The 25,156-nt window shown below is 43.6% G+C and overlaps 1 protein-coding gene across 1 annotated transcript in view; it reads left to right on the top strand.

Annotated features, from left to right (window-relative positions):
- neb (nebulin) overlaps positions 1 to 25,156 on the top strand; it is an 88,845-nt gene that overhangs the window by 15,761 nt on the left and 47,928 nt on the right. Inside the window, 52 exon segments of the mRNA XM_061234153.1 lie at positions 1 to 40; positions 542 to 643; positions 931 to 1,038; positions 1,601 to 1,705; positions 2,636 to 2,734; positions 3,068 to 3,172; positions 4,036 to 4,143; positions 4,319 to 4,432; positions 4,870 to 5,067; positions 6,025 to 6,132; positions 6,544 to 6,642; positions 6,844 to 6,948; positions 7,071 to 7,178; positions 7,561 to 7,872; positions 7,988 to 8,194; positions 8,652 to 8,756; positions 9,219 to 9,326; positions 9,570 to 9,881; positions 10,642 to 10,848; positions 11,366 to 11,470; positions 11,586 to 11,693; positions 12,026 to 12,337; positions 12,899 to 13,105; positions 13,206 to 13,310; positions 13,588 to 13,695; positions 13,820 to 14,131; positions 14,660 to 14,866; positions 14,967 to 15,071; positions 15,249 to 15,356; positions 15,528 to 15,839; positions 16,022 to 16,228; positions 16,347 to 16,451; positions 16,686 to 16,793; positions 16,887 to 17,198; positions 17,421 to 17,624; positions 17,817 to 17,921; positions 18,040 to 18,147; positions 18,238 to 18,549; positions 18,772 to 18,975; positions 19,162 to 19,266; positions 19,504 to 19,611; positions 19,704 to 20,015; positions 20,597 to 20,800; positions 20,987 to 21,091; positions 21,422 to 21,529; positions 21,642 to 21,953; positions 22,196 to 22,399; positions 22,806 to 22,910; positions 23,511 to 23,618; positions 23,785 to 24,096; positions 24,232 to 24,435; positions 24,826 to 24,930. The exon segment at positions 1 to 40 is cut by the window's left edge and continues 77 nt beyond it. Of these exon segments, the coding sequence (XP_061090137.1) occupies positions 1 to 40; positions 542 to 643; positions 931 to 1,038; positions 1,601 to 1,705; positions 2,636 to 2,734; positions 3,068 to 3,172; positions 4,036 to 4,143; positions 4,319 to 4,432; positions 4,870 to 5,067; positions 6,025 to 6,132; positions 6,544 to 6,642; positions 6,844 to 6,948; positions 7,071 to 7,178; positions 7,561 to 7,872; positions 7,988 to 8,194; positions 8,652 to 8,756; positions 9,219 to 9,326; positions 9,570 to 9,881; positions 10,642 to 10,848; positions 11,366 to 11,470; positions 11,586 to 11,693; positions 12,026 to 12,337; positions 12,899 to 13,105; positions 13,206 to 13,310; positions 13,588 to 13,695; positions 13,820 to 14,131; positions 14,660 to 14,866; positions 14,967 to 15,071; positions 15,249 to 15,356; positions 15,528 to 15,839; positions 16,022 to 16,228; positions 16,347 to 16,451; positions 16,686 to 16,793; positions 16,887 to 17,198; positions 17,421 to 17,624; positions 17,817 to 17,921; positions 18,040 to 18,147; positions 18,238 to 18,549; positions 18,772 to 18,975; positions 19,162 to 19,266; positions 19,504 to 19,611; positions 19,704 to 20,015; positions 20,597 to 20,800; positions 20,987 to 21,091; positions 21,422 to 21,529; positions 21,642 to 21,953; positions 22,196 to 22,399; positions 22,806 to 22,910; positions 23,511 to 23,618; positions 23,785 to 24,096; positions 24,232 to 24,435; positions 24,826 to 24,930 (8,596 nt within the window).

Genomic DNA, 25,156 nt, shown 5'->3' with positions numbered 1-25,156 from the left:
CATGAGGCAGCAGAGATACGCCGGCTCCATCCTCAGCGATGTAAGTGCCGGGGTTTAGCGTGGGCCCAAAATCAGACCTCACCGAGCAGAGGATTCACCCCAGATACGCTGCAGAAAAACTCCAGCGTATAAATGACACTTTTTCATATAGCACACACCAAAGCTTATTGGAGAAATTTGCTACTGACAATAAAAGTTATGCCTAATTTGATATACTTTAACCTATTGCACAACGATACGCTATGAAATATATTATGCCATATGTGTATACAATGGCAGATCTAAAAGGAAAAAAATGCATAAAGGCTCTAATACTTATCGTTTTTATTGTATAATTTGCCATATTGTACATTAGCATGATACATTTTCAGAGTCATATTGTGACTCCAGGTCACAATGAAAGGTCAGTGAAGTGTTGAGATTTAACTGCATCCAGTTGGACTGCGATGGCTTGCATTTAGATTTGATGAGTGGTGAAATGCTCCTCTGTTACCGACGGCAGCCGTTTGACTGACAGGCTGTTTGTCTGCTCTCCGTGTAGAAAGTTTATAAGGACAACTATGAGAAAGCACGAGGACTGAGCATCAACTACTGCGAGACGCCCAAGTTCAAGATGGACTCCGCGATGAATCAGTTTAGTGATGTGAGTCCTTTATCCTGGAAGTAGGCCATCGTCCGTCCATTTCGTTTTCTCTGTCTATTCATGGTTTTTTTCAGTACTGCTGACATTACAGTACATTCAACGTTTTTATTAAACGATTTGTAATACCAAGCATGCAACACACAGCATTGTTACCAGTCAAAAAGCATTGATATAATTAATTAAGGCTTCCAAATTCAATTAATCATCTATGGTATCTTGAAAAATATTGTTTTGCCGATGTTTGAACTGTGTGTGTGTGTGTGTGTGTGTGTTATTTTTCTCTACAGGTGAACTATAAGCAGATGTATGAGAACAATGTGAAGGGGCACTATGTGGGGAGTCCTGAAGACGTGTTCATGCTTCACTGTCAGAACGCCGAGGAGATTAAAGGCAATGTGAGTCACTGGTGGCCTGTGGCTGACAGAGTCCAGTCGCTACGCCTCAGAACCCGTTCTACTCTGCATGTTAACATCATGTTAACATCGCCTGTGCCATTTCAGTCAAATGTTAGAAGGGAGTCTATAATTGGTGTCTCGGTGGCGCAGCCTGTAGAGCACTGACCGCATGCTCATTGCGAGCCGCGACGTCGGCGGTTCGAATCCGACCGTCTGACAATTGTCGCATGTGTGTCTCGCTCTCTCTCTCTCGCTCCCATTCTTCCTGTCTCTCTATACTATACTGTCCAATAAAGCTGAAAAAGGCCTAAAAAAAAAGAAGGGAGTCTGTAAGTAGTTGGTGGGATAAAATAAGTTCTAAATTGATTTTTCTGTCCATATGAGAGCATAAGAGCAAGTGACAACATAAACGTTTATTTTGATCAGTTCTTGGTTCGGTCAAATGTATTTATTGGAATTATAAACTCTTAAACAAAACAAATTCACCATATAGGCTACTTGTAGACAGAGACTGCTAAGAGAAGGTTCCCTTTCTCTTTTAAACAATACTTTTGTGTTTCAGAAAAATTATAGAGCTGATTATGAAGATATGAAGACGATGTGCTACTTCCCCCAAACAGTCACTCCTGAGTATGAGGCCATAAAGAAGCTAGACCTGTGTAATGATGTGAGTACATGTCTGTAAAGAAGCTAGAACTGTGTAATCATGTGAGTACACATCCGTAAAGAACCTAGAACTGTGTACTGATGTGAGTACACATCCATAAAGAACCTAGAACTGTGTAATGATGTGAGTACACATCCGTAAAGAACCTAGAACCGTGTAACGATGTGAGTACACATCTGTAAAGAACCTAGAACTGTGTAATCATGTGAGTACACATCCGTAAAGAACCTAGACCTGTGTAATGATGTGAGTACACATCCGTAAAGAAGCTAGACCTGTGTAATGATGTGAGTACACATCCGTAAAGAACCTAGAACTGTGTAATGATGTGAGTACACATCCGTAAAGAACCTAGAACTGTGTAATGATGTGAGTACACATCCATAAAGAACCTAGAACTGTGTAATGATGCGAGTACATGTCCATAAAGAACCTAGAACTGTGTAATGATGTGAGTACACATCCATAAAGAACCTAGAACTGTGTAATGATGCGAGTACATGTCCATAAAGAACCTAGAACTGTGTAATGATGCGAGTACATGTCCATAAAGAACCTAGAACTGTGTAATGATGTGAGTACACATCCATAAACAACCTAGAACTGTGTAATGATGCGAGTACATGTCCAGTGAAGGTCCTTAAACCAGCTTCTGAATGCATTCAGGGAAAATAATACTGTTTAAACTGTTTTAACTTTAACAACAAAAACGGGTAGCAAAACTAAGCTAACTGGTGTTAAATAAGTCAAGTTGTTTCTTTTTGAAACATATTGATTTGCTTAATTAGAATGCATTTACACTATGTTGGAGAAAAATGGTACAACGTTTCAGATAGTACGATAGTACCGTGGATATATCTGAATGCAGTATTGCATTTTCTCTACACAAAAATTTCATTACCGTTTCCGGTATGTGTGTATTTTCTGCAGAAAGTATACAAGCAGCATCCGGACACGTTGAAGTTCACCCCGGTGATGGACTCACCAGTGCAACTGCAAGCAGCCCTCAACACGAAACAGCTGAGTGACGTACGTGTGTGAGAGAGACGGCTTCCTGCTGCTACCGTTCTGTCTGTGTTTTCATGTTCAGCTACCCCCCCCTCCCCTCCCACCACCACCACAACACCACAGCTGTCTTTCTGTGGATGCCATGGAAACAAGGGTTTTTTTTTTTTCATTTCACCAAAGTATTATTAGAAGAAATGTGGTCTACGTGCTAAAAATAAAATGTCTCTAGTGGGTGGAGAATTTTGAATTGAAAAGGCTCTAAAATAATAACTGCAGTGACATCTAGTGAGAGAACAACGTGTCTCCTTACTGTGTGCTCATAATATCTTGTCTGGTTGTTTGTTTGTGTTTCAGCTGAACTACAAAGCCAAGCACGAACAGGAAAAGTTTAAGTGTTTCGTGCCCCCTGACGACCCCTTCTTTATCCAGTCACGGATCAACGCCTACAACCTCAGCGATGTGAGGCCATACGGTTATAATGACAAATTATTATATTTATAGGGCATAGTGTAGCATAGTGTCTAAGCTACATGACTGGGGCAGCCTGTAGCCTAGTGGCTAAGGTACATGACTGGGGCAGCCTGTAGCATAGTGTCTAAGCTACATGACTGGGGCAGCCTGTAGCCTAGTGGCTAAGGAACATGACTGGGGCAGCCTGTAGCCTAGTGCCTAAGGTACATGACTGGGGCAGCCTGTAGCCTAGTGGCTAAGGTACATGACTGGGGCAGCCTGTAGCCTAGTGGCTAAGGTACATGACTGGGGCAGCCTGTAGCCTAGTGGCTAAGGTACACGACTGGGGCAGCCTGTAGCCTAGTGGCTAAGGAACATGACTGGGGCAGCCTGTAGCCTAGTGGCTAAGGTACATGACTGGGGCAGCCTGTAGCCTAGTGGCTAAGGTACATGACTGGGGCAGCCTGTAGCCCAGTGGCTAAGGACTGGGACCTGGAAGGTTGGTGGTTCAAGCCCTAGTGTATCCACAATAAGATCAGTACAGCTGTTGGGCCCTGGAGCAAGGCCCTTAACCCCACATTGCTCCAGGGGGCATTGGCTCCTGCTTAGTCTTAATCTACTGTAAGTTGCTTTGGATAAAAGCATCAGTTAAATAACTGTGATGTAAAGTCATATCATTTCCACCACACCATCGTTGACATTGTGAAATGAAAGCTTAGATGGATTGACTGATCTTTCCATGTCACCATAGTTTCTTCTGTTCCTGCTTAACTGGTTATTGCTGCCAGAGCAGATTCTCAGTACACTACTGTTAATGCTCAATGACGTTATATAATGAATATTTGTGATGCCCTAATACTTCTGTTTTTCAGAATTGTTACAAGTACGAATGGGACACCAGTAAAGCCAATAAGTTTCAGATCAAGCTTGATTCCATCCCCATAATGGCAGCCCGTGCCCACACCAACATAGCAAGCGATGTAAGTATTTACTGCTTTATTATGTATGTAATAAATGCTTTATTACACAGCTGCTTATGCATTATTGTATATGATATAACAAACATTTTCTGAATGCTCACAGTAAAAGTAGACTGGCATATTCTTTTGGTGTCTGGCTTCTTGCGATATGTATTTACTCCATCCTTTTTTTCAGGTGAAATATAAGAAAGAATTTGAGAAGAACAAGGGACAAATGGTTGGGGCCCTCAGTATTCACGATGACCCCAAAATCCTGCACTCGGTCCATGTAGCCAAAATCCAAAGTGATGTAAGTCGCTCAATAAAAAAAAAAGGCCATCTTCATAAAACAATTGTTATTATCATGCTGCGGTTGACTATGTTTAGCATTATACCCCTTATCTGTTATAATATTGCTTTTATACTATCCCTCACCCTATACATGTGGTCCAGTGCTTGAATGGCATTAATTAAAGCAGCGGCCTATAGCCTGACGGTTAAGGTGCTGCTGCCAATGTGCCGATGTAGTCACAATGAGATCAGTGCTCCTGGGCCCTTAAGCAAGGCCCTTAACCCCACATTGCTCCAGAGGGGGATTGTCCCCTGCTTAGTCTAATCAACTGTGAATCACCTTTGGATTAAAAGCATCAGTTAAATAACTGTAGCCATCCAAACTTTGATCCTTTGGATTAAAAGTGTCAGTGACATAACTGTAGTAATAATAATAATAATAATAATGTGTTTTAGCGTGAGTACAAGAAAGACTATGAGAAGATGAAGACCAAGTACCACACCACCCTGGACATGATGCCGGTCACCCTGGCCAAGAAGTCCCAGGCCATCGCCAGCAACACAGGCTACAAGAAGCTCCACACCAGCTACGTGCTGCCCTACGACAGCGTGGCCCTGGACCAGGCCAAAAGGGCCAACCAGCTGCAGAGCGAGGTAGGCCGGGCCCTGACCGTCCCCACTGTGGCCCCCCCACTGTGGCCCCCCCAATGTGGCCCCTTCCTGTTCCGACCAGGACTGTGAGGTCCAGAACCTCACCGCTTATCCGTCAGTTATTCAGTCAGTGTAGGTTTTTTTTTTATTCCCATAAATCATTTTCTAAATCATTCAATCCGAGTTTCACTTTACCTGAATTGGGTCGGGTGTAGCACGAGCATCATTGGCATTTGGTGGGGCGATATGGCTCAGGCAGTGAGAGCAGTCGTCTGGCAGTCAGAGGGCTGCCGGTTCGATCCCCCGCCTGGGCTGTGTCGAAGTGTCCCTGAGCAAGACACCTAACCCCCAAATGCTCCTGACGAGCTGGTCGGTGTGTGAGTGTGTGTATGAATGGGTGAATGAGAGGCATCAATTGTACAGCGCTTTGGATAAAGGCGCTGTATAAATGCCAACCATTTACCATTTGTCTAAGGGCGTGTGATTGTCTTTATGTCAGGTGTCAGAAGCATAAGCTGACACAAGCTTGTGGCTTTCCATTAAGGATTCTTAGGCCATTCTCCCAAGTAAGGCTATGTTTCATGTAGCTCTGAGGCGCTAACCATATTTACTGTGATTTTCTAGTGTTCCAGTGTCAAATGTTTAAAAACATAAAAACTTTGAAAACTTCCCTGAGGCTTTCTCGCGAAACAATGCGTCAACCTGCATCACTGCTACAAGGCCAATGGACTTTGAGTCGTGATACAGCCCCTGTTCTACTTATAACAGTTCTGTGTGTCGTACTCATCAAATTACTGTACAGACACAAAAATAAACTTTCATTTCTGCCCCACTAATCAACATAATATCGACTTCCATGACCGACGTTCATTAGAGGTCTGCCCAACCTCAAAATGTTCGTAGGGAATGTTTAAGTAGGGTGTGCGGGTTGATTGACGTGTGCCTTTGTTCTGACCGTAGAATGACTACAGATCTGAGTACAACAGCTACACAAAGGGCACGCCCTGGGTGCCGTTCGGCTCCATGGAGGTGGAGAAGGCCAGAGTCGCTGGTGACATCCTCAACGAGGTAAGACTGCACCACCACCACGCTCTATCTGAGATGTCATGTCTTATCTTTCCAAGTCAAAAGCAAGAGCTGGTTTTATCAAATCATTACATTACTTCTCCACAGACGCCATGTTGGTGGATCGAAGTCGATCTATATCATTGTGATTTTATCTGCTTTCTCTGTTTATGCCTCACGGAAAATGGATTATCTCCTGCTTAGTCTAATCAATTGTAAGTCGCTTTGGATAAAAGCGTCAGCCAAATGTAATGTACTGTACTGGAAAACCCTTTGTGAGGTTCCCACCAGATCTGGGAGCTGATTTTGGTATTTTTCTCTCCCCACAATCTTTATCCTCTCACACACCAGATCTCCTGTCTCCCCCCAGATCTCCTTCCCTCTCATGCCAGATTTCCTTCTCTCTCCCCCCAGAAAAAGTACAGACAGCCCCCAGACACCATCCCTTTCACTGCCATTGATGACCACCCCGTCATGCTCCAGGCGAAAGCCAATCAGCTGTTACGGAGTGACGTGAGTCCGCTTTTATGAATATAAACCTAGTTTAGCATTCAAATTTTATATTACTGGGATAGCTTTTTTCTTTAAATCCTTGTTTTGTGGCTATTTTAGAGGATGCAGGGTTCCATTTTCTGTCAGAAATTAAGAGTCGTACCTCCATTTTGTTTTCATGGCATTGTGAGGTTGCTAATCAGTCTTCTGCTCTCTTCCCAGCTGCACTACAAGAAAGGTCTGGAGGAACTCCACCAGAAGTACTCCCTGCCTCCCGATGTGCCTGAGTTTATACAGGCCAAGTGCAACGCCTACAACATCAGCAAGGTGAAACGTGACCCTCCACCGTTTTCACCTCCATCGAATCTGGGGAGACGCCGAGATTGAGCTCAATTCCATTATGCTTTAGTCAATTCTGAAAATGAATGGAAATTGGGTTTCTGTTTCAGAACTACTACAAGCTTCCCATGGAGGAGCTCATTGCGAAGGGGTACAACCTGACGCTTGATGCCATTCCCATCGTTGCTGCTAAGGCTGCTCGACAAGCTGCCAGTGATGTGAGTGACTGGAAAACATCTTAAATATTCTTCTTAACTATTTATGAGGCACTGCTTTGAAGTCGTGATTTCTATAGACTGTGCCGTGCTAGCCTGTTTATTACTTTACATGCAGGAAGTGTCTCATTTCTGTCTTTCATATGTCTTTTACCTCGCTGCCCTTAAATAATTGCCTTCTCATTGTCAGATTAGGTTTTATGGTCCAACAAAGGCCATTGTGTGACTAGAGTAAAAACATTTTCCTTATTGTAGTGCACCGGAAGATTTTCAAAGCTAGCTTTGCAATGTTATCAATTCAAGCCCAGCACCCAGATGACAAATGATCTGTGGTTATTCTAATGTGAGGACAAAATGGCGAACATTTGCTGTTGTACACCCGCAGTACCAGTACAAGAAGCAGTACGAGAAGGCCAAGGGCCATCACGTGGGCTTCCGCAGCCTGCAGGACGACCCCTTGCTGGTGCACTACATGAACGTGGCCAAGATCCAGAGCGACAAGGAGTACACGAAGGACTACCACAAGGCCAAGCTGAAGTACCACACCCCCGTGGACATGATGAGCGTCAGCCATGCCAAGCACGCCTCGGCCGCCACCACCGACGTGGGCTACAGGACCTACCTGCACCAGTACACCCTCCTGCCCGACGCCCTGCCCCTGCAGAACGCCCGGACTGTGAACAGCAGCTGTAGCAACGTACGTGGTGTCCCAACTCTTAAATTCGACCGGGGGGGGGGGGGTTTGGCTTGTTTGTCATCCACTGACGCTCCCATCGTTCGTAAAAATCTCTGTGCTCTTTTGGCCCCTCAAGGTGAACTACAAATCTGACTATGAGAACTACATGAAGGGGACGGGCTGGGTTCCCATCGGCTCCCTGGACATGGAGAAAGTCAGGTCGGCGGGGAAGGCCCTGAATGAGAAGGACTACAGGCAGCACCCCGACACCCTGAAGTTCACCAGCATCACTGACTCGCCGGTCATGGTTCAGGCCAAAGTGAACGCCTTGCAGCTCAGTGATGTGAGTCCGCTGACCGTTACCGGCGTGACCTCGGTCTTATGTGTCTTCAATTCGGCAGAGCTGCTAATAGTTACAAGCATTTATGTTTCTACTCAGTACTACCTTTTCAAACACAAGGGAATGGCTGAAAAGATGGTTGTGCAGAAAATGGTAGTTGTTAAAGGCTTCTTATGATGTCCCTTTTACATAATTTATAAGAACCATTCAACTTGTCCGAAGGAAACACATTGTCCTTTGACCAGTAAGCAAATTGTGAACCATGTATGAAACATATGCTTCACACAGTCAATTCAACTTTATACTACAGAAAATAAAAATATGGCCCCAAGTGCGGAGCCATGCGGGACACCGCATATAATATTGCTCATTTGCAAAGAGACAGGAATATGTATAACGTTGTGCTGTAGTTTTCTTTTTCCGCATGGAAAATATTAACAATGGGTGTCTCGTTTTTCAGAGAGAGTATAAAGCCAGTGGAGAGGAATTCAAGCACACCTACCACCTGCCTCCAGATGTCCCGCAGCTGGTTCTCGCCAAATACAACGCCCTCAACATCAGTCCGGTAGGTATACACTAGGCTGCTCCACAGAGACCTAACAAAAGAAATTCTATGAATGAAAAACAGTCCGTTTTGTTTTGCTATTTCTACCCAGAGGAATGCCTACCTTTTATCTGTACCAACCTATTTTGACATTAATTTGAGTTTTTTTGGTTTTACAATAGTTTGCGATTATGTTTAAGCAGCATAATGTGAATTGTTGTGTACATAGAAAACATATTTGAATAAAAAAACACTTTATTGAAAGACAATACAAGACATTATATGATGAACATAGAATGGCATTATGTTATGATATTATTATTAATTACAATTAAACTGGTGACAGATCCATAGTTTAAAAGCATTACAGCGTGTTATCCCCTCTATGTTGGAAATATACTCAGGCTAAAAATATGATTAATCTATTTTAATAGTATGTCATAATGTACAGGATATTTATGTATGCGCCTCCTTTTCTTTCAGAATTATTACACGTATGCTCATAAGCAAGACCTTCTCAAAGGTCACCAGATGAAGGAAGATGCTATTCCAATTACAGCTGCCAAGGCCTCCAGAGATATTGCCAGCAATGTGAGTATCCTGTTCAGATGTGTTGCTTGGGCTATGTTCATTTTTTTGCGCGCGATACATTTCAGCATCTTTATCCCTTTCAAGAGTAGGTTTTTGGAATGCTTTGAAGTCAGTGTTCTAGAACAGAGTAGTGATACCCACCAACAATTGTTACATCGGCATTAGAATGTTGATGCGCAGATAAGAAGATTCTAATCACATAACCAGGGTTGATACTATGATTGCAATCCTGCATGTTCACAGTATAAATACAAGCTGGCTTACGAGAAGGCAAAGGGCCATCACGTGGGCTTCCGCGATATCCACGACGACCCCTTGCTGGTGCACTACATGGACGTGGCCAAGATGCAGAGTGACAGGAACTACAAGAAGGACTACCACAAGTCTAAGCTGAAGTACCACACCCCGGTGGACATGATGAGTGTGCTGCAAGCCAAGAATGCATCTGCTGTGACCACCGACATCGGCTACAGGACCTACCTGCACCGATACACCCTCCTGCCCGACGCCATACCCCTGGACCAGGCCCGCACCGTGATGGACCTACAGAGCGATGTAAACTTTCACTCTCATTCATTTATTTTTTTACTGTTGAAAATGCTCATCATTTGTGACATGCATGTCAGGTTAGGTGTGCTCCTGCCGTTGCCCTTGACCAAGGCACTAGAGTTGGTCCCCCAGGTGACACACTGTGGCTGCACACTGCTCCTAAGTAACTAGGATGGGTCAAATACAGGACACATTACCCCCACGTGGTCATTAAAGTGTAGTTTAAACTACTTAAACTTAAATATCAACAAACACTGGTTAAGCTTAGTCCTGGTCTAAATTGAGTTTCATAAGGAGATTCCTCTACTGAAAATTTTTGTCTAGGATTAGACTTAATCTGTGTCTGCAAAACTGACCCATTGTGTATGCATTCAGAGACTCAGTCCTGGCTTAACTGGCCCACTGTGTGTTTATTCAGGGACTCAGACCTGGCTTAACTGGAGCATGTGTGTTTATTCAGAGACTCAGACCTGGCTTAACTAGAGCATGTGTGTTTATTCAGAGACTCAGACCTGGCTTAACTGGAGCATGTGTGTTTATTCAGAGACTCAGACTTGGCTTAACTGGAGCATGTGTGTTTATTCAGAGACTCAGACCTGGCTTAACTGGAGCATGTGTGTTTATTCAGAGACTCAGACCTGGCTTAACTGGAGCATGTGTGTTTATTCAGAGACTCAGACCTGGCTTATCTGGAGCATGTGTGTTTATTCAGAGACTCAGACCTGGCTTAACTGGAGCACGTGTGTTGGGTTTTCACCATGCGCAGGTGGCTTACAAAGCGGATTATAACAGCTCGTTGAAGGGCATCGGCTGGGTCCCCATCGGCTCCCTGGACCAAGAGAAGGCCAAGGCGGCCAAGAGCGCCTTGGATGAGAAGTCGTACCGCCAGCACCCCAGCGCCCTGAAGTTCACCAGCCCCGTGGACTCCATGAACATGAGCCTCGCCATGAGCAACACCAAGCAGCTCGATGACGTGAGGGGGTTTATACACAGCTCGATGACGTGAGGGGGTTTATACACAGCTCGATGACGTGAGGGGGTTTATACACAGCTCGATGACGTGAGGGGGTTTATACACATTTACAAATGACCGCAAATCAGCTGAGCGGGCACAGCACAGAGGCATCGTACGGTTTGAGATCTTTTTAGCAGCAGTTGTTTCATTACCTCGTGCCAAACTGAACTATTGTTACATCTGTCCTCGTGCCAAACTTAACTATTGTTACATCTGTGCAGCTACTTATTTTGTGAGTAGCCCAAAATAGACAAACATTTCATTTGGTTTTCCCAATTAAAAATTCCTAAGTAACTTGATTTACAGTACCATTTTTTAGTTTGCTCAGCTTTTGAGGTACAAGATTCTGTAGATTACAAATTCTAAACTCTGGTGGCAGGCGTTTTATGTTTGACGTAGCAAGTTAGCAACCATGAATAAGTTATGCTTCTATTTGATTGGGTACTCAGTGTTGTTCATGATTGTGTGTCTCCAGGTTGCTTACAGAGCTTCTGGTGAGGAACACAAGCACGCGTACACCCTTCCCGTGGACCACCCACAGTTCATCCAGGCCAAGTTCAACGCCATGACCATGAGTGACGTAAGTTCTCCGGCATCAAACCATCTTTTTTGTTTGCCTTGATATTCCTTTTTAAAGATGAATATGTTTCATCCCTGTGTATGATAATGGACCAGAGTTGTTTTGCGTCTTTCAGGCCCATTATAAGTCCCAGTGGCTGGAGGACATCGCCAAAGGGCACAGTCTGAAGCTGGACGCGATTCCCATAGTCGCGGCAAAGCTGGGAAGACACATCGCCAGCAACGTGAGTGCCTAAAATCCACCCCCCAATCACGTTACAGGGGAGTTCCACCGCAAAACAAAACATTTAACGGACCAATCTGCGACTGATTAAGTCTCTATCTTGAAGAGTGAAAGGTGCAGATTTGGTTGAGGTACACCTCATATTGACATACACTACTAAATACAGTGCTTATTGTTTGATTTATGTCATGGATATTGCAGCAGAAACCCTTTTTTTATACTTCTCTTTGAAACCAGGAGGAGGAGATATTAGGAACGGTTGTCTTATGGCAATTTTATGCAATTAAAAAAACCCAGATTATTTTAAACATGGGTCTTGTTCTGTTATCCCAGATTCAGTACAAGAAAGACTACGAGAAGGCAAAGGGTCATCACGTGGGCTTCCGCGATATCCACGACGACCCCTTGCTGGTGCACTACATGGACGTGGCCAAGATGCAGAGCGAGAGGAACTACAAGAAGGACTACCACAAGTCTAAGCTGAAGTACCACACCCCGGTGGACATGATGAGTGTGCTGCAAGCCAAGAATGCCTCTGCTGTGACCACCGACATCGGCTACAGGACCTACCTGCACCGATACACCCTCCTGCCCGACGCCATGCCCCTGAACCAGGCCCGCACCGTGACCGCCAGCGTTAGCGACGTGAGTTTGGGATTTAGTCTTTGTCCTGTACCATCAGAAACTAAAGCAAATCTTGCAATTAATTGTGGTGTATTTGTTTTTAGTGAAGTAATGTACTCCATGGCCTAAATCAAATTATCACCCTGCTAGTGCTTCCTTTGGTTGGGAGCCCCATGGAGTGATGCAATAAGCCACCGTTGCAATAAGCAATGAAAAGCTTATTCATTGCTCAACAGCGCCTTCTCTGGTGGATATAGGACTTTCAATCTGCCCACTCTCGTTCAATAGGCAATCAATACAGTAACTACACTGCTGAGATTATGGCTTTAATGCTCAAAATTATGGGATTATGGTTTTACCACAGAAATGAGTCCTTGCTTTTGTATACAAATATCATTTAAGGTCTACTATTCTGTATTATCATGTGATGTACTGTTGTTTTCATGTTCCTGTAATTTGTTTACCCTTTAAACTTAGCTACAGTTTCTGAAAGGGTCTTACTTGCGAGCCTGTTCATATCTCACAAATCAATTGTAACAGCAAAGAAATTTGTTAATCTTCCCCTTCTTATTTTACCTGTAGAACGAGTACAAGAACGAGTACAACAACTACATGAAAGGGGTGGGCTGGGTGCCCATAGGCTCCCTGGCAGTGGAGACGGCCAAGGTTGGCAGTGACATCCGGAGTGAGAAGAAGTACCGCACTCATCCCTCCAAGTATGAGTTCAAAAAGCTGATGGACTCCATGGACATGGTTCTCGCCACCGCCAACAACCAGATCATGAACCAGGTATGGTGGCCGTTTGCCAAGATAACAGAACAGGTTCTCCAGCATCTCCTTACTGTGCCCTGGATGAACCTCTGTCTCTTCTTCTCCCGTTGCGATGCAGAAAGCCTACACTGATGCCTGGCATAAGGACAAGCTCAATGTCCACATCATGCCAGACAGCCCTGAGATCCTGATGGCGAAGGCCAACCAGCTCAACATGAGCCAGGTAAGTCCCAATCATTACTCTATTAAGATAATGACGATATTTGTAATTTCGGTATGACTACATAATTTATTATTACAAATTCTCTCAGTACAGCGTCTATATGATGCTCACATTATGGCAACAAAAACATGTTGCAAAAATAATAATATTAATAATAATAATAATAATATAACAATTTTATTATTAGAATAACAATGGGTAATGTTTAAAAAAAACAGCAGTGGTAAAAAATGATGTTGCTGGTGATCGGCTGAACTGCAGTTGCGTTCCATTGCAGAAACTTTACAAATCTGGTATGGAAGACATGGCGAGGAAGGGATACGACCTCAGTCTGGATGCCATTTCCATCAAAGCAGCGAAAGCCTCCAGAGATATCGCCAGTGATGTAGGTGACCTTTACGCTTCCATCCTTTCCTTTGTAGGTCCTGCCTGTCATCCAGGCCATGTCAGTGAAGGAGCTGGCACGGGGTGGAGAGCGTGACTAAAGCACACCTTTAAATCTTTTACAGTACAAGTACAAGCTGGCCTTCGAGAAGGAGAAGGGCCATCACGTGGGCTTCCGCGATATCCACGATGACCCCTTGCTGGTGCACTACATGGACGTGGCCAAGATGCAGAGCGACAGGAACTACAAGAAGGACTACCACAAGTCTAAGCTGAAGTACCACACCCCGGTGGACATGATGAGTGTGCTGCAAGCCAAGAATGCCTCTGCCGTGACCACGGACATCGGCTACAGGACCTACCTGCACCGATACACCCTCCTGCCCGACGCCATGCCCCTGGACCAGGCCCGCACCGTGGCCGCCAGCGTTAGTGACGTGAGTGCAGCTTTTGATCAGCACCTTTCATTGCACTCCTCCTCCAAGGGCAAGTTAGTGCAGTGATGGGGACACTGTGTTGTAGGAGGTGCTGTAGTTCAGTTCAGAATATTGAACTTGGTCCTGATTCACTTTCACATTTTCTGTAAAACATCTTGTTCTTCAGAAATAAGTTAGGGGTGTCTTCGTGCAAATGTATTAACCTCCCGTATTACGGTGAAGCCTGATTAATACATGAATACCTTTTGACAAGTGTCATTTGACAAAAGTGACATAATTTTGAACACCATTAGAATTTTGTTTTGTTGTAGAAAACCTCACGACTGCCAGATCATGGAACACTGAAATTCACTGTCATGGATACTTTTTTCAATAACTTCCCTGCAGGCCTTCACCGAAGTATAAATGTAAAATGTTGCACGGCACTTGTTGAAAGGGTCTTGCGATGAAGTATGAATCAGGCTTGAGGTTTGTCAATCTGATTTCCTGAAACGATGGTTGCATATCTGTGTCTTATTTTGCTCTCAGCATGAGTACAAGAACGAGTACAACAACTACATGAAAGGGGTGGGCTGGGTGCCCATAGGCTCCCTGGCAGTGGAGACGGCCAAGGTTGGCAGTGACATCCAGAGTGAGAAGAAGTACCGCACTCATCCCTCCAAGTATGAGTTCAAAAAGCTGATGGACTCCATGGACATGGTTCTCGCCACCGCCAACAACCAGATCATGAACCAGGTATGGTGGCCGTTTGCCAAGATAACAGAACAGGTTCTCCAGCATCTCCTTACTGTGCCCTGGATGAACCTCTGTCTCTTCTTCTCCCGTTGCGATGCAGAAAGCCTACACTGATGCCTGGCATAAGGACAAGATCAATGTTCACATCATGCCAGACAGCCCTGAGATCCTGATGGCAAAGGCCAACCAGCTCAACATGAGCCAGGTAAGTCCCACCCAAGAGACAGCAGACATCGCTGCTATTCGTATCCTGGTGTACCTCTCAGCTACATTTGGAACCACACAAATCTTGGGTTTAATCATTTTCAAATTTGAATAAAATATTCTAGTCTATTGTTAAATCCTTTGACTGTGACTACTGTGTTTCTTTGTCATAAAACAGAAACTCTACAAAGCTGGTCTGGAAGAAATGAGGAACAAAGGTTATGACCTCCAGCTTGATGCTATTCCGGTCAGGGCTGCCAAGGCCTCCACAAACATCGCCAGTGATGTAAGTCATTTTCAATTTGGGCAGCAGGTTCTCTTAAATGTATTCAGAAATTGGCTGGTTGGTATGGTTCTGTTACTACTATGTCTGATTATGTTAAACCAGCATAATGACATTTTGTGAGTTAGATGCTCCCATCCACTGCCCCACACAAACCTTTCCGTGTCCTTGCAGTACAAGTACAAACTGGCCTATGAGAAGGATAAAGGCCATCACTTGGGTATCCGCAATCTCCATGACGACCCCTTGCTGGTGCACTACATGGAAGTGGCCAAGATGCAAAGCGACAAGAACTACAAGAAGGGCTACCACTTGTCGAAGCTGAAGTACCACACCCCGGTGGACATGATGAGTGTGGTGCAGGCCAAGCAAGCGTCTGCCGCAGTCACCAACACCGGCTACCGGCAGCACATCTCCCGGTACACCGTACTTCCAGATGCCATGAACCTGGTACTGGCACGTAACATGCAAAGCATTGCTAGTGATGTGAGTATGGATTTGTGCATCTATATCTCTCTCTATCGAATGTAGTTTACTTTAATTTCAGTTAATTAAATACTATTTAAAACTTCTTCTCCTTTTGATATTCACCACATTCTGTACATGAAGGTTGCACTTTATGTACAATATTGCCCATGTTTAAAGTCTGTGTCCTGTTTTTACCGTAGAATGTCTACAAAAGTGATTACAACGCCTATATGAAAGGAATGGGGTGGATCCCCATCGGTTCTCTGGATGCTGAGAAAGCAAAGACGGCGACCATGATTGGCTCAGAGAAACTGTATCGTCAGCATCCCTGCAATTTGAAATTCACCAAAGACATGCAATCCATGGACATGGTCCTGGCCACCGCAAACGCCCAGGTCATGGACAGGGTAAGAATAATGGGACGAATATGTCTGAACCCATTATTGATTCCTGTGCCTAAATGTGTGATGTCATGAGTGAAAGCTTGCAATGAGCCCGTAGTTGATAGAAGTGTCTTTCATGCAGCACTCATACATTGACGCCTGGGAGAAGGATAAGACCAAGATCCACGTCATGCCCGATGCCATGGATGTAACTCTGGCACGGCAAAACATGGCCAACTACAGCGAGGTGAGCTTCGCAGGCTGAGGTCTGCCTGCTTGTACTTGGCACATACATCCTGAGTCAGTTCATGGAAAATATAATACAAATATCCATGGGAAACATTGAGTGTTTCTATTGTGGGGTAAGAATGACAATTTCTTAAGTTGAAGCCCTACCAACAAGATATTTAGATAATCTTTCAAGAAACGTTTCAGCGAAACTAATGACAGTAAATCAGTGACATTACATATTGTTTTCCAGAAACTGTACCGACTTGCTAATTATGAGGACAAGAAGAAGGGGTATGACCTGCCTTCTGATGCTATCGCTCTCAAGTCAGCCAAGGCGTCCAGGGACATCGCCAGTGATGTAAGTTCTTTGTTCTGATCTCCATTAAACTAAAGCAAATATGCCTATATAGAGTAAGGCCTTAATATGTCACCCTGAATTGATCTCTTTTAGTACAAGTACCATGAAGGATACCGCAAGCAAGTTGGCCATCATATTGGCGCCCGGAGCATTCAAGACGACCCCTTGCTCATGCTGGCTTTGAATTCAGCCAAGATCGCCAGTGATGCTCTGTACAAGAAGGACTTCCACAAGTCCAAGACTAGTTTCAACCTTCCAGTGGACATGATGGCCTTCGAGTTGGCCAAGAAGAACCAGATTCAGGTCAACGACTTCAACTACAGGAATCGCCTGCACAACTGGACCTGCCTGCCTGACTCCAACGATGTAGTCCATGCCAGGCAGGTCTATGACCTACAGAGTGATGTAAGTTCAAGTGTCCTCAGCCAACAGTCTACAGAATATGGACTCTTTCAAGATGCTAAATGACCTGTGGTTGTGCTGTTCAATCTCCTTTATTGGTAACATTACAGTTTGCTGTCATCGCCTCAGTATTTGCTGTTAAATGGCGCATCTCCAATACTGTATGCCACTGGGACGTTTTGTTAATTGAAACCAATTTAACCTGTTAATGTCTGCTTCATTCAGATTGTGTACAAGTCAGACCTGAAGTGGCTCCAGGGTCTTGGCTGGGTTCCTATTGGTTCCCTGGATGTTGAGAAAGTCAGAAAAGCTGGGGAGGCCCTGGATGAGAGGAAATATCGCCAGCACCCCTCAAACTACAAACACACCACCACCATGGAAGATATGCCAATGGTTCTAGCCAAAGCCAATGCAGTGGTTAACAACAAGGTATTATCTATAGATTATCATACCTTAGTTTCATCAAATTAATAATATAGTATACTTTTTGTAATATGTACCATGCATTATTGGCCATGAAATGTCAACATTTACATCCGTTTCGTTTTTGATAGTGACTGTCAATGCCAATCTTTCAGTCAGTCGATACTGATGTATGCTATGAATTCTGAATTTGTGCAGCGCCTGTACACTGAAGCCTGGGACAATGAGAAGACTATTATACACATCATGCCTGATGCCATGGATGTAGCTCTGGCTCGGCAGAACAAGGCAAACTACAGCGAGGTGAGACACAAAGAAAATTATTTTCAAATGATTTTCCATTTCAAAAACAATTTCATATGGTTTGATTTCAAAATGTTAAATATTGATGTTAATTAAATACTTTGATTTTCCCATGCAGAAACTGTACAGACTTGCTAATGAGGAGGCTAAGCAGAAGGGCTATGACCTGCCTGTTGATGCTATCACTCTCAAGTCAGCCAAGGCATCCAGAGACATTGCCAGTGATGTAAGTCATTTGATCTGAATGCGATCAACCAAAGAATATGGCTGTATGCAGTAACGACTAAATACATATACCTAAATTGATCTCTTTTAGTACAAGTACCACGAAGGATACCGCAAGCAGGTCGGTCATCATATTGGCGCCCGGAGCATTCAAGACGACCCCTTACTCATGCTGGCTTTGAATTCAGCCAAGATCGCCAGTGATGCTCTGTACAAGAAGGACTTCCACAAGTCCAAGACTAGTTTCAACCTTCCCGTGGACATGATGGCCTTCGAGTTGGCCAAGAAGAACCAGATTCAGGTCAATGACTTCAACTACAGGAATCGCCTGCACAACTGGACCTGCCTGCCTGACTCCAACGATGTAGTCCATGCCAGGCAGGTCTATGACCTACAGAGTGATGTAAGTTCAAGTGTCCTCAGCCAACAGTCTACAGAATATGGACTCTTTCAAGATGCTAAATGACCTGTGGTTGTGCTGTTCAATCTCCTTTACTGGTAACATTACAGTTTGCTGTCATCGCCTCAGTATTTGCTGTTAAATGGTGCATCTCCTATACTGTATGCCACTGGGACGTTTTGTTAATTGAAACCAATTTAACCTGTTAATGTCTGCTTCATTCAGCTTGTGTACAAGTCAGACCTGAAGTGGCTCCAGGGTCTTGGCTGGGTTCCTATTGGCTCCCTGGATGTTGAGAAAGTCAGAAAAGCTGGGGAGGCCCTGGATGAGAGGAAATATCGCCAGCACCCCTCAAACTACAAACACACCACCACCATGGAAGATATGCCAATGGTTCTAGCCAAAGCCAATGCAGTGGTTAACAACAAGGTATTATCTATAGATTATCATACCTGTATGCCATCAAGTGGCTCTTTATATAAAGTGTTAATGTCCTTTTGGGTTTGTAGTCTATACAAGTCTATTTAAATGTTTTATGGTTCCGGAAGATATTTTCAAACAATGGTGTCCTTTAGTCAGAAGGCAAAATTTGTAATGAATTTTGAATTCTTGCAGTTTCTGTACACTGAAGCTTGGAACAATGACAAAAGGACCATACACATCATGCCTGATGCTATGGATGTCGTTCTGGCTCGACAGAACAAGGCAAACTACAGTGAGGTGAGACATACAGAGGAGATACTTCTGTTGGCAGATAATAATGTAATGTAATAATGAAACTCTAATTCAACTTTTGTATTTAATTACAATGTAGCATAAACAATTGCACTTTTGTTTGTATTTTCATATAAAACACCACCAATGAGCCACAACTGGTTTCATCCAAATTTTTGGTGAAGTAATATTCTGTCTTAAATCAGCCATAAAATTGCCTGCTGTATTGTTTTTCCCACTCAGAAACTGTACCGGCTAGCTAATGAGGAATCTAAACAGAAGGGCTACAACCTGCCTACTGATGCTATCACTCTCAAGTCAGCCAAGGCATCCAGAGACATTGCCAGTGATGTAAGTTCTTTGTTCTGAATGTCATTGATGAAAGAATATATGCCTGTATGCAGTAAGGCCTCAATACATGACCCAAAATGAATCTCTTTTAGTACAAGTACCATGAAGGCTACCGTAAGCAGATTGGACATCATATCGGATTCCGTTGTGTGGAAGATGATCCCATGATGATGAGGGCCATGAATACAGCCAGGATTGCCAGTGAACTTGTGTACAAGAAGGACTTCCACAAGTCCAAGACCAAGTACAACCTTCCAGCGGACATGCTGGCCCTTGAGCTGGCCAAGAAGTGCCAGATCCAAGTCAACGACTTCAACTACAGGCATCACCTACACAACTGGACCTGCCTGCCCGACTCCAACGATGTGGTCCACGCCAGGCAGGTCTATGACCTACAGAGTGATGTAAGTTCAAGAAGCCTCAACTGAAGTTCTGATAAACTTTTGCTTTTTGGACTCTTTGGCGTCGGTGGCATGGATGGTGCAGTGGTTAGCACTGCCGCCTCACAGCAAGGAGGTCCTGGGTTCGAATCCCCGTCGGCCGTGGCCTCTCTGTGCGGAGTTTGCATGTTCTCCCTGTGTCTGCGTGGGTTTCCTCCGGGTACTCCGGTTTCCTCCCACAGTCCAAAGACATGCAGGTTAGGCTGATTGGAGAGTCTAAATCATACCCATAGGTATGAGTGTGTGAGTGAATGGTGTGTGTGCCCTGCGATGGACTGGCAACCTGTCCAGGGTGTATTCCTGCCTTTCGCCCAATGTATGCTGGGATAGGCTCCAGCCCCCCTGCGACCCTGTTCAGGATAAGTGGGTTAGGATAATGAATTAATGAATGAATGATTCTTTGGCGTATGACATAGTATTTTATCGTTCACAAAAGTATTTTTGAAGCTATGTTTGGTGACACAATTCTTCCATTCGTTAGTATATCACTACAACATTTTTGATAACCAAACTCAAGGCGTATTTTTAATGTATGATTGATTCAGGTCGTGTACAAGTCGGATCTGAAGTGGCTCCAGGGTCTTGGCTGGGTTCCTATTGGTTCCCTGGATGTGGAGAAAGTCAGAAAAGCTGGGGAGGCCCTGGATGAGAGGAAATATCGCCAGCACCCCTCAAACTACAAACACACCACCACCATGGAAGATATGCCAATGGTTCTAGCCAAAGCCAATGCACTGGCTAACAACAAGGTATTATCTATAGATTATCATACCTGTATGCCATCAAGTGACTCTTTATATAAAGTGTTAATGTCCTTTAGATTTTTAAGTCTATACAAGTCTATTTAAGTGTATTATGGTTCCGGAACATATTTTCAAACAATGTTGTCCTTTAGTCTGTAGGCACAATTTATAATGAATTTTGAATTTTTGCAGTTTCTGTACACTGAAGCTTGGAACAATGATAAGACTAATATACACATCATGCCTGATGCCATGGACGTGACTCTGGCTCGACAGAACAAGGCAAACTACAGTGAGGTGAGACAGCAAGAAACAGGAGACACTTCTGTGGGGCAGAAGAAAATCAAAAGTTAGCTTTTGTATTTAATCAAAAAGTACACAACTTCACTGTTTATACTTTCATATAAAGCACCAACAGTTAGGGATAATTGGTTTTGTCCATGTTTAGTAAAGTACATACATTGGTAAAGTTGAATGTTGTGATGTTAAATGAGTTGATGTTCATTGGGGATGATCTGATTTACTTTCATTGTTAGGTCGTACACTTTTCTCTGTGCACCTGAGCATTAAAATGACTTGTGGCTCTGATATTTCTGCTTTGTAAAACCCTGATGTTTCTGATTCCAGAAACTGTACCGACTTGCTAATGAACAGGCTAAGCACAAGGGTTATGACCTGCCTGTTGATGCTATCACTCTCAAGTCAGCCAAGGCCTCCAGGGACATTGCCAGTGATGTAAGTTCTTTCTTCTGCCATTAACTAATGTAATCTAAATGCCATTAGCCAAACATATATGTCTGTATACACAGCATTATGAAATGCATCACCCTAAATTGATCTCTTTTAGTACAAGTACCATGAAGGATACCGCAGGCAACTCGGTCATCATATCGGATTCCGTTGTGTGGAAGACGACCCCATGATGATGAGGGCCATAAATACAGCCAAGATCGCCAGTGAACTTGTGTACAAGAAGGACTTCCACAAGTCCAAGACCAAGTACAACCTTCCAGCGGACATGCTGACCCTTGAGCTGGCCAAGAAGTGCCAGATCCAAGTCAACGACTTCAACTACAGGCATCGCCTACACAACTGGACCTGCCTGCCCGACTCCAACGATGTGGTCCACGCCAGGCAGGTCTATGACCTACAGAGTGATGTAAGTTTAAGTTTGAGAGAGCTCATTGAATCGATTTAAAGGGTAATCATTCCATTATCTTCAACCGTAAACTTGAGCTTTCTATTTGTGCTCTACAATAGTAAATTTGTGCTTTTTAATATCAAACATGTACATTTCCATTATATTTATACATCTGTCCTGTTATGTCCAGTTGTCTAAAAGCTAATGATTGTCACATTCCTGTAACTGTGTCATACATTTGTGATTATTGTCCAATGCAGGCTGTGTACAAGTCAGACCTGAAATGGCTACAGGGCATTGGCTGGGTCCCCATTGGCTCTCTTGACGTTGAGAAAGCCAAAAAAGCCGGAGATATCCTGAGTGAGAGGAAGTATCGCCAGCATCCAAGCGATTTTCCCTTCTACAGCTCCACAGACTCCTTGGAAATGGTGTTGGCACAGACCAATGCTGTGGTCATGAACAAAGTAAGACCTTCCCCCATTTTCTAACTCTGCTAATAAGCTTCAGTCCTGTCCACCATTTTGCATATTAGCTGATGACTGCATCTTTGAGGCCTCTTAGGAATCAAACTGAGCTATTGAGGGGGAGCATCATCAATATTCATGTGAAGTAATATATTTTTTGTCAGGACTACTTATGGTCATGACTATTATGATTAATAATCAGTGGTTTTCATCTCATCGATGACTGATGAGTGAAAGGATGTGATGGTTTGACTTATGGTATAACCTATGCGCTTGTAAGTCGCTTTGGATTAAAAGCGTCTGCCAAATGACAAAAATGTAAAAAATATAAATGACTGTAATCATGCTTTGAACCTATCTTTTTATCTTAGTGCTACTACGATTTACACTTTTTCCATGTTTTCAGCGCCTGTACACTGAGGCTTGGGATAAGGATAAGAGGACCATCCACATCATGCCTGACACCCCTGAGATCCTGCTGGCCCAGCAGAATAAACTCAACACCAGCTTGGTATGGCCAAAGTCCACTGAGTCTTCCACATTATCAAATTCAAGTTCAAATTCAAAAGCTTTATTGGCACGACATATTTACGAATATATACTTACAAAGCATTGTGATTTTAACAATCATATTATTTGATTCAATCTCTTATTATATGTCCAATATATAGTGATTATTTATTGTTATCCTTTCCCCTTGATAGCAACTGCAGGATTGTTTTCTAAAAGAATGAGTGAATTGCATTGAAGGAGAATGTCCCAAGGATTGATCAATGCTTTGCAGTGAGCTTGGATAACCAGCAGGAATACACAATGGCCAGTAATCACTAGGATGATAGCCCTGTTTCTGTTTTGGTGTATATCAGGATACAAGCTGCAGGCTACTCTTTTGCCTTGTCCCTTTACTGTTCAGATCTTTGATAATCTGACTCAGGTCATGAAAATAGTAAAAACCCTGCCTTTTGCAGTCACATGATGCTAAGACTCCTCTGGCAATCCTGTCTTTGACAGAATTCTGACTGGTGCATCATGATCGTGTCATGTCATGACTGGTGCATCATGATGATGATGTCATGTCATGACTGGTGCATGTTTTATCGGCACTTTGCAGCAATACTACCGGCAAGGTTATGACGCAGATCTGAAGAAGGGCTATCTCCTGCCCGAGGATGCCATCTCAATTAAGAGTGCCAAGGCTTCAAGGGACATCGCCAGTGATGTGAGTCAGCGCTTTGCAATGGTTTTCTGAATCTCCAATATAACTATAATACAGATAATTTATGTTTTGTCGAGAACCGTCATCGGTTTGATCTACTTGAATGATCTTGGCTTTCATATGAAATATATTCACAAATTTTGCATAAACTTTGTGGATTCGTCTGCAGTACAAGTATCACGAGGGATACCGCAAGCAACTCGGTCATCATATCGGATTCCGTTGTGTGGAAGACGACCCCATGATGATGAGGGCCATAAATACAGCCAAGATCGCCAGTGAACTTGTGTACAAGAAGGACTTCCACAAGTCCAAGACCAAGTACAACCTTCCAGCGGACATGCTGACCCTTGAGCTGGCTAAGAAGTGCCAGATCCAAGTCAACGACTTCAACTACAGGCATCGCCTACACAACTGGACCTGCCTGCCCGACTCCAACGATGTGGTCCACGCCAGGCAGGTCTATGACCTACAGAGTGATGTAAGTGCATTGCCAGTTTGGAAATGTCCAAAACCAATGAACGGCAAATGGCGCCTGTTAGTAATACTTAAAATCTGTCTTATTTCATACACAGTGTTTTAAAATGTGACTAACTCTGTCATTATACTTCATCAGAATGTGTACAAATCTGACCTGGAGTTTATGAAGGGTATTGGGTGGATCCCAATTGGTTCGCTGGATGTCACAACGGTCAAGAGAGCAGGGGACATCCTGAATGAACGGCTGTACCGGCAGAAGCCAGACACCCTTACATACACGATAGATATGACAGCAATACCTATGGTCCTGGCGAAGGAAAATGCCGTGACAATGAACAAGGTCAGTGACCTCTCACCTGTCCCACAATGATACACGTCATATGGTGCAAATCGTGAGATACACGATTTAATTAAAATCATATTGATTGGCTTTCACCAAATCTATTCACCAAATCTATTCATAAATCAAGACAAACAGAAGAAAAATAATACAGAAGTACAATGCTTTGAGATATTTCTCTGGTACAAAACAGCTCCACATTTTAACGTCATGAAGTGTATTAATAATATTATAATTGATACTATTTTGTCTGCAAACAAATTATTCTGATTGAATTAAATTCACGTACATAACTTTCACAGTTACTGTAGGTGTAATAGTTTATCGAAACTTGAAACTAAATGTATCCAAAGTCAACAGAAAAAGTAAAGTAAATGTGCTTCATATTAGCACCGGTACAATGAAGCTTGGGATCAAGATAAGACCAATATTCACCTGACTCCAGACATGCCAGAGTTTCTTCTCGCAAAGGCCAACGCTCTGAACATGAACAAGGTAGGTAGCAGTGTTACTTTCATGCCTGTCTCACTTCTTCACACTGGTGTTCAACATTCAAAAGTTTATTTATCGGTTTGCTGATACCGTGTTGGCTGGCCTTATATGAAAATGAGCTAGCTAGTGCATTGACATAGTGTTATTTCTCTAGACTTGATGTTCACGGCTATGGATAACTGATAATTTATGTGAACCTAATCGGACCTGTGTTCTGTAGTTGTTCAAT

The sequence above is a fragment of the Conger conger genome, chromosome 3 (genome assembly GCF_963514075.1).
Source record: "Conger conger chromosome 3, fConCon1.1, whole genome shotgun sequence".
Classification (NCBI taxonomy): domain Eukaryota; kingdom Metazoa; phylum Chordata; class Actinopteri; order Anguilliformes; family Congridae; genus Conger; species Conger conger.
Note: the sequence above shows the minus strand (reverse complement) of the source record. Positions and strands in the feature narration are given on the sequence as shown.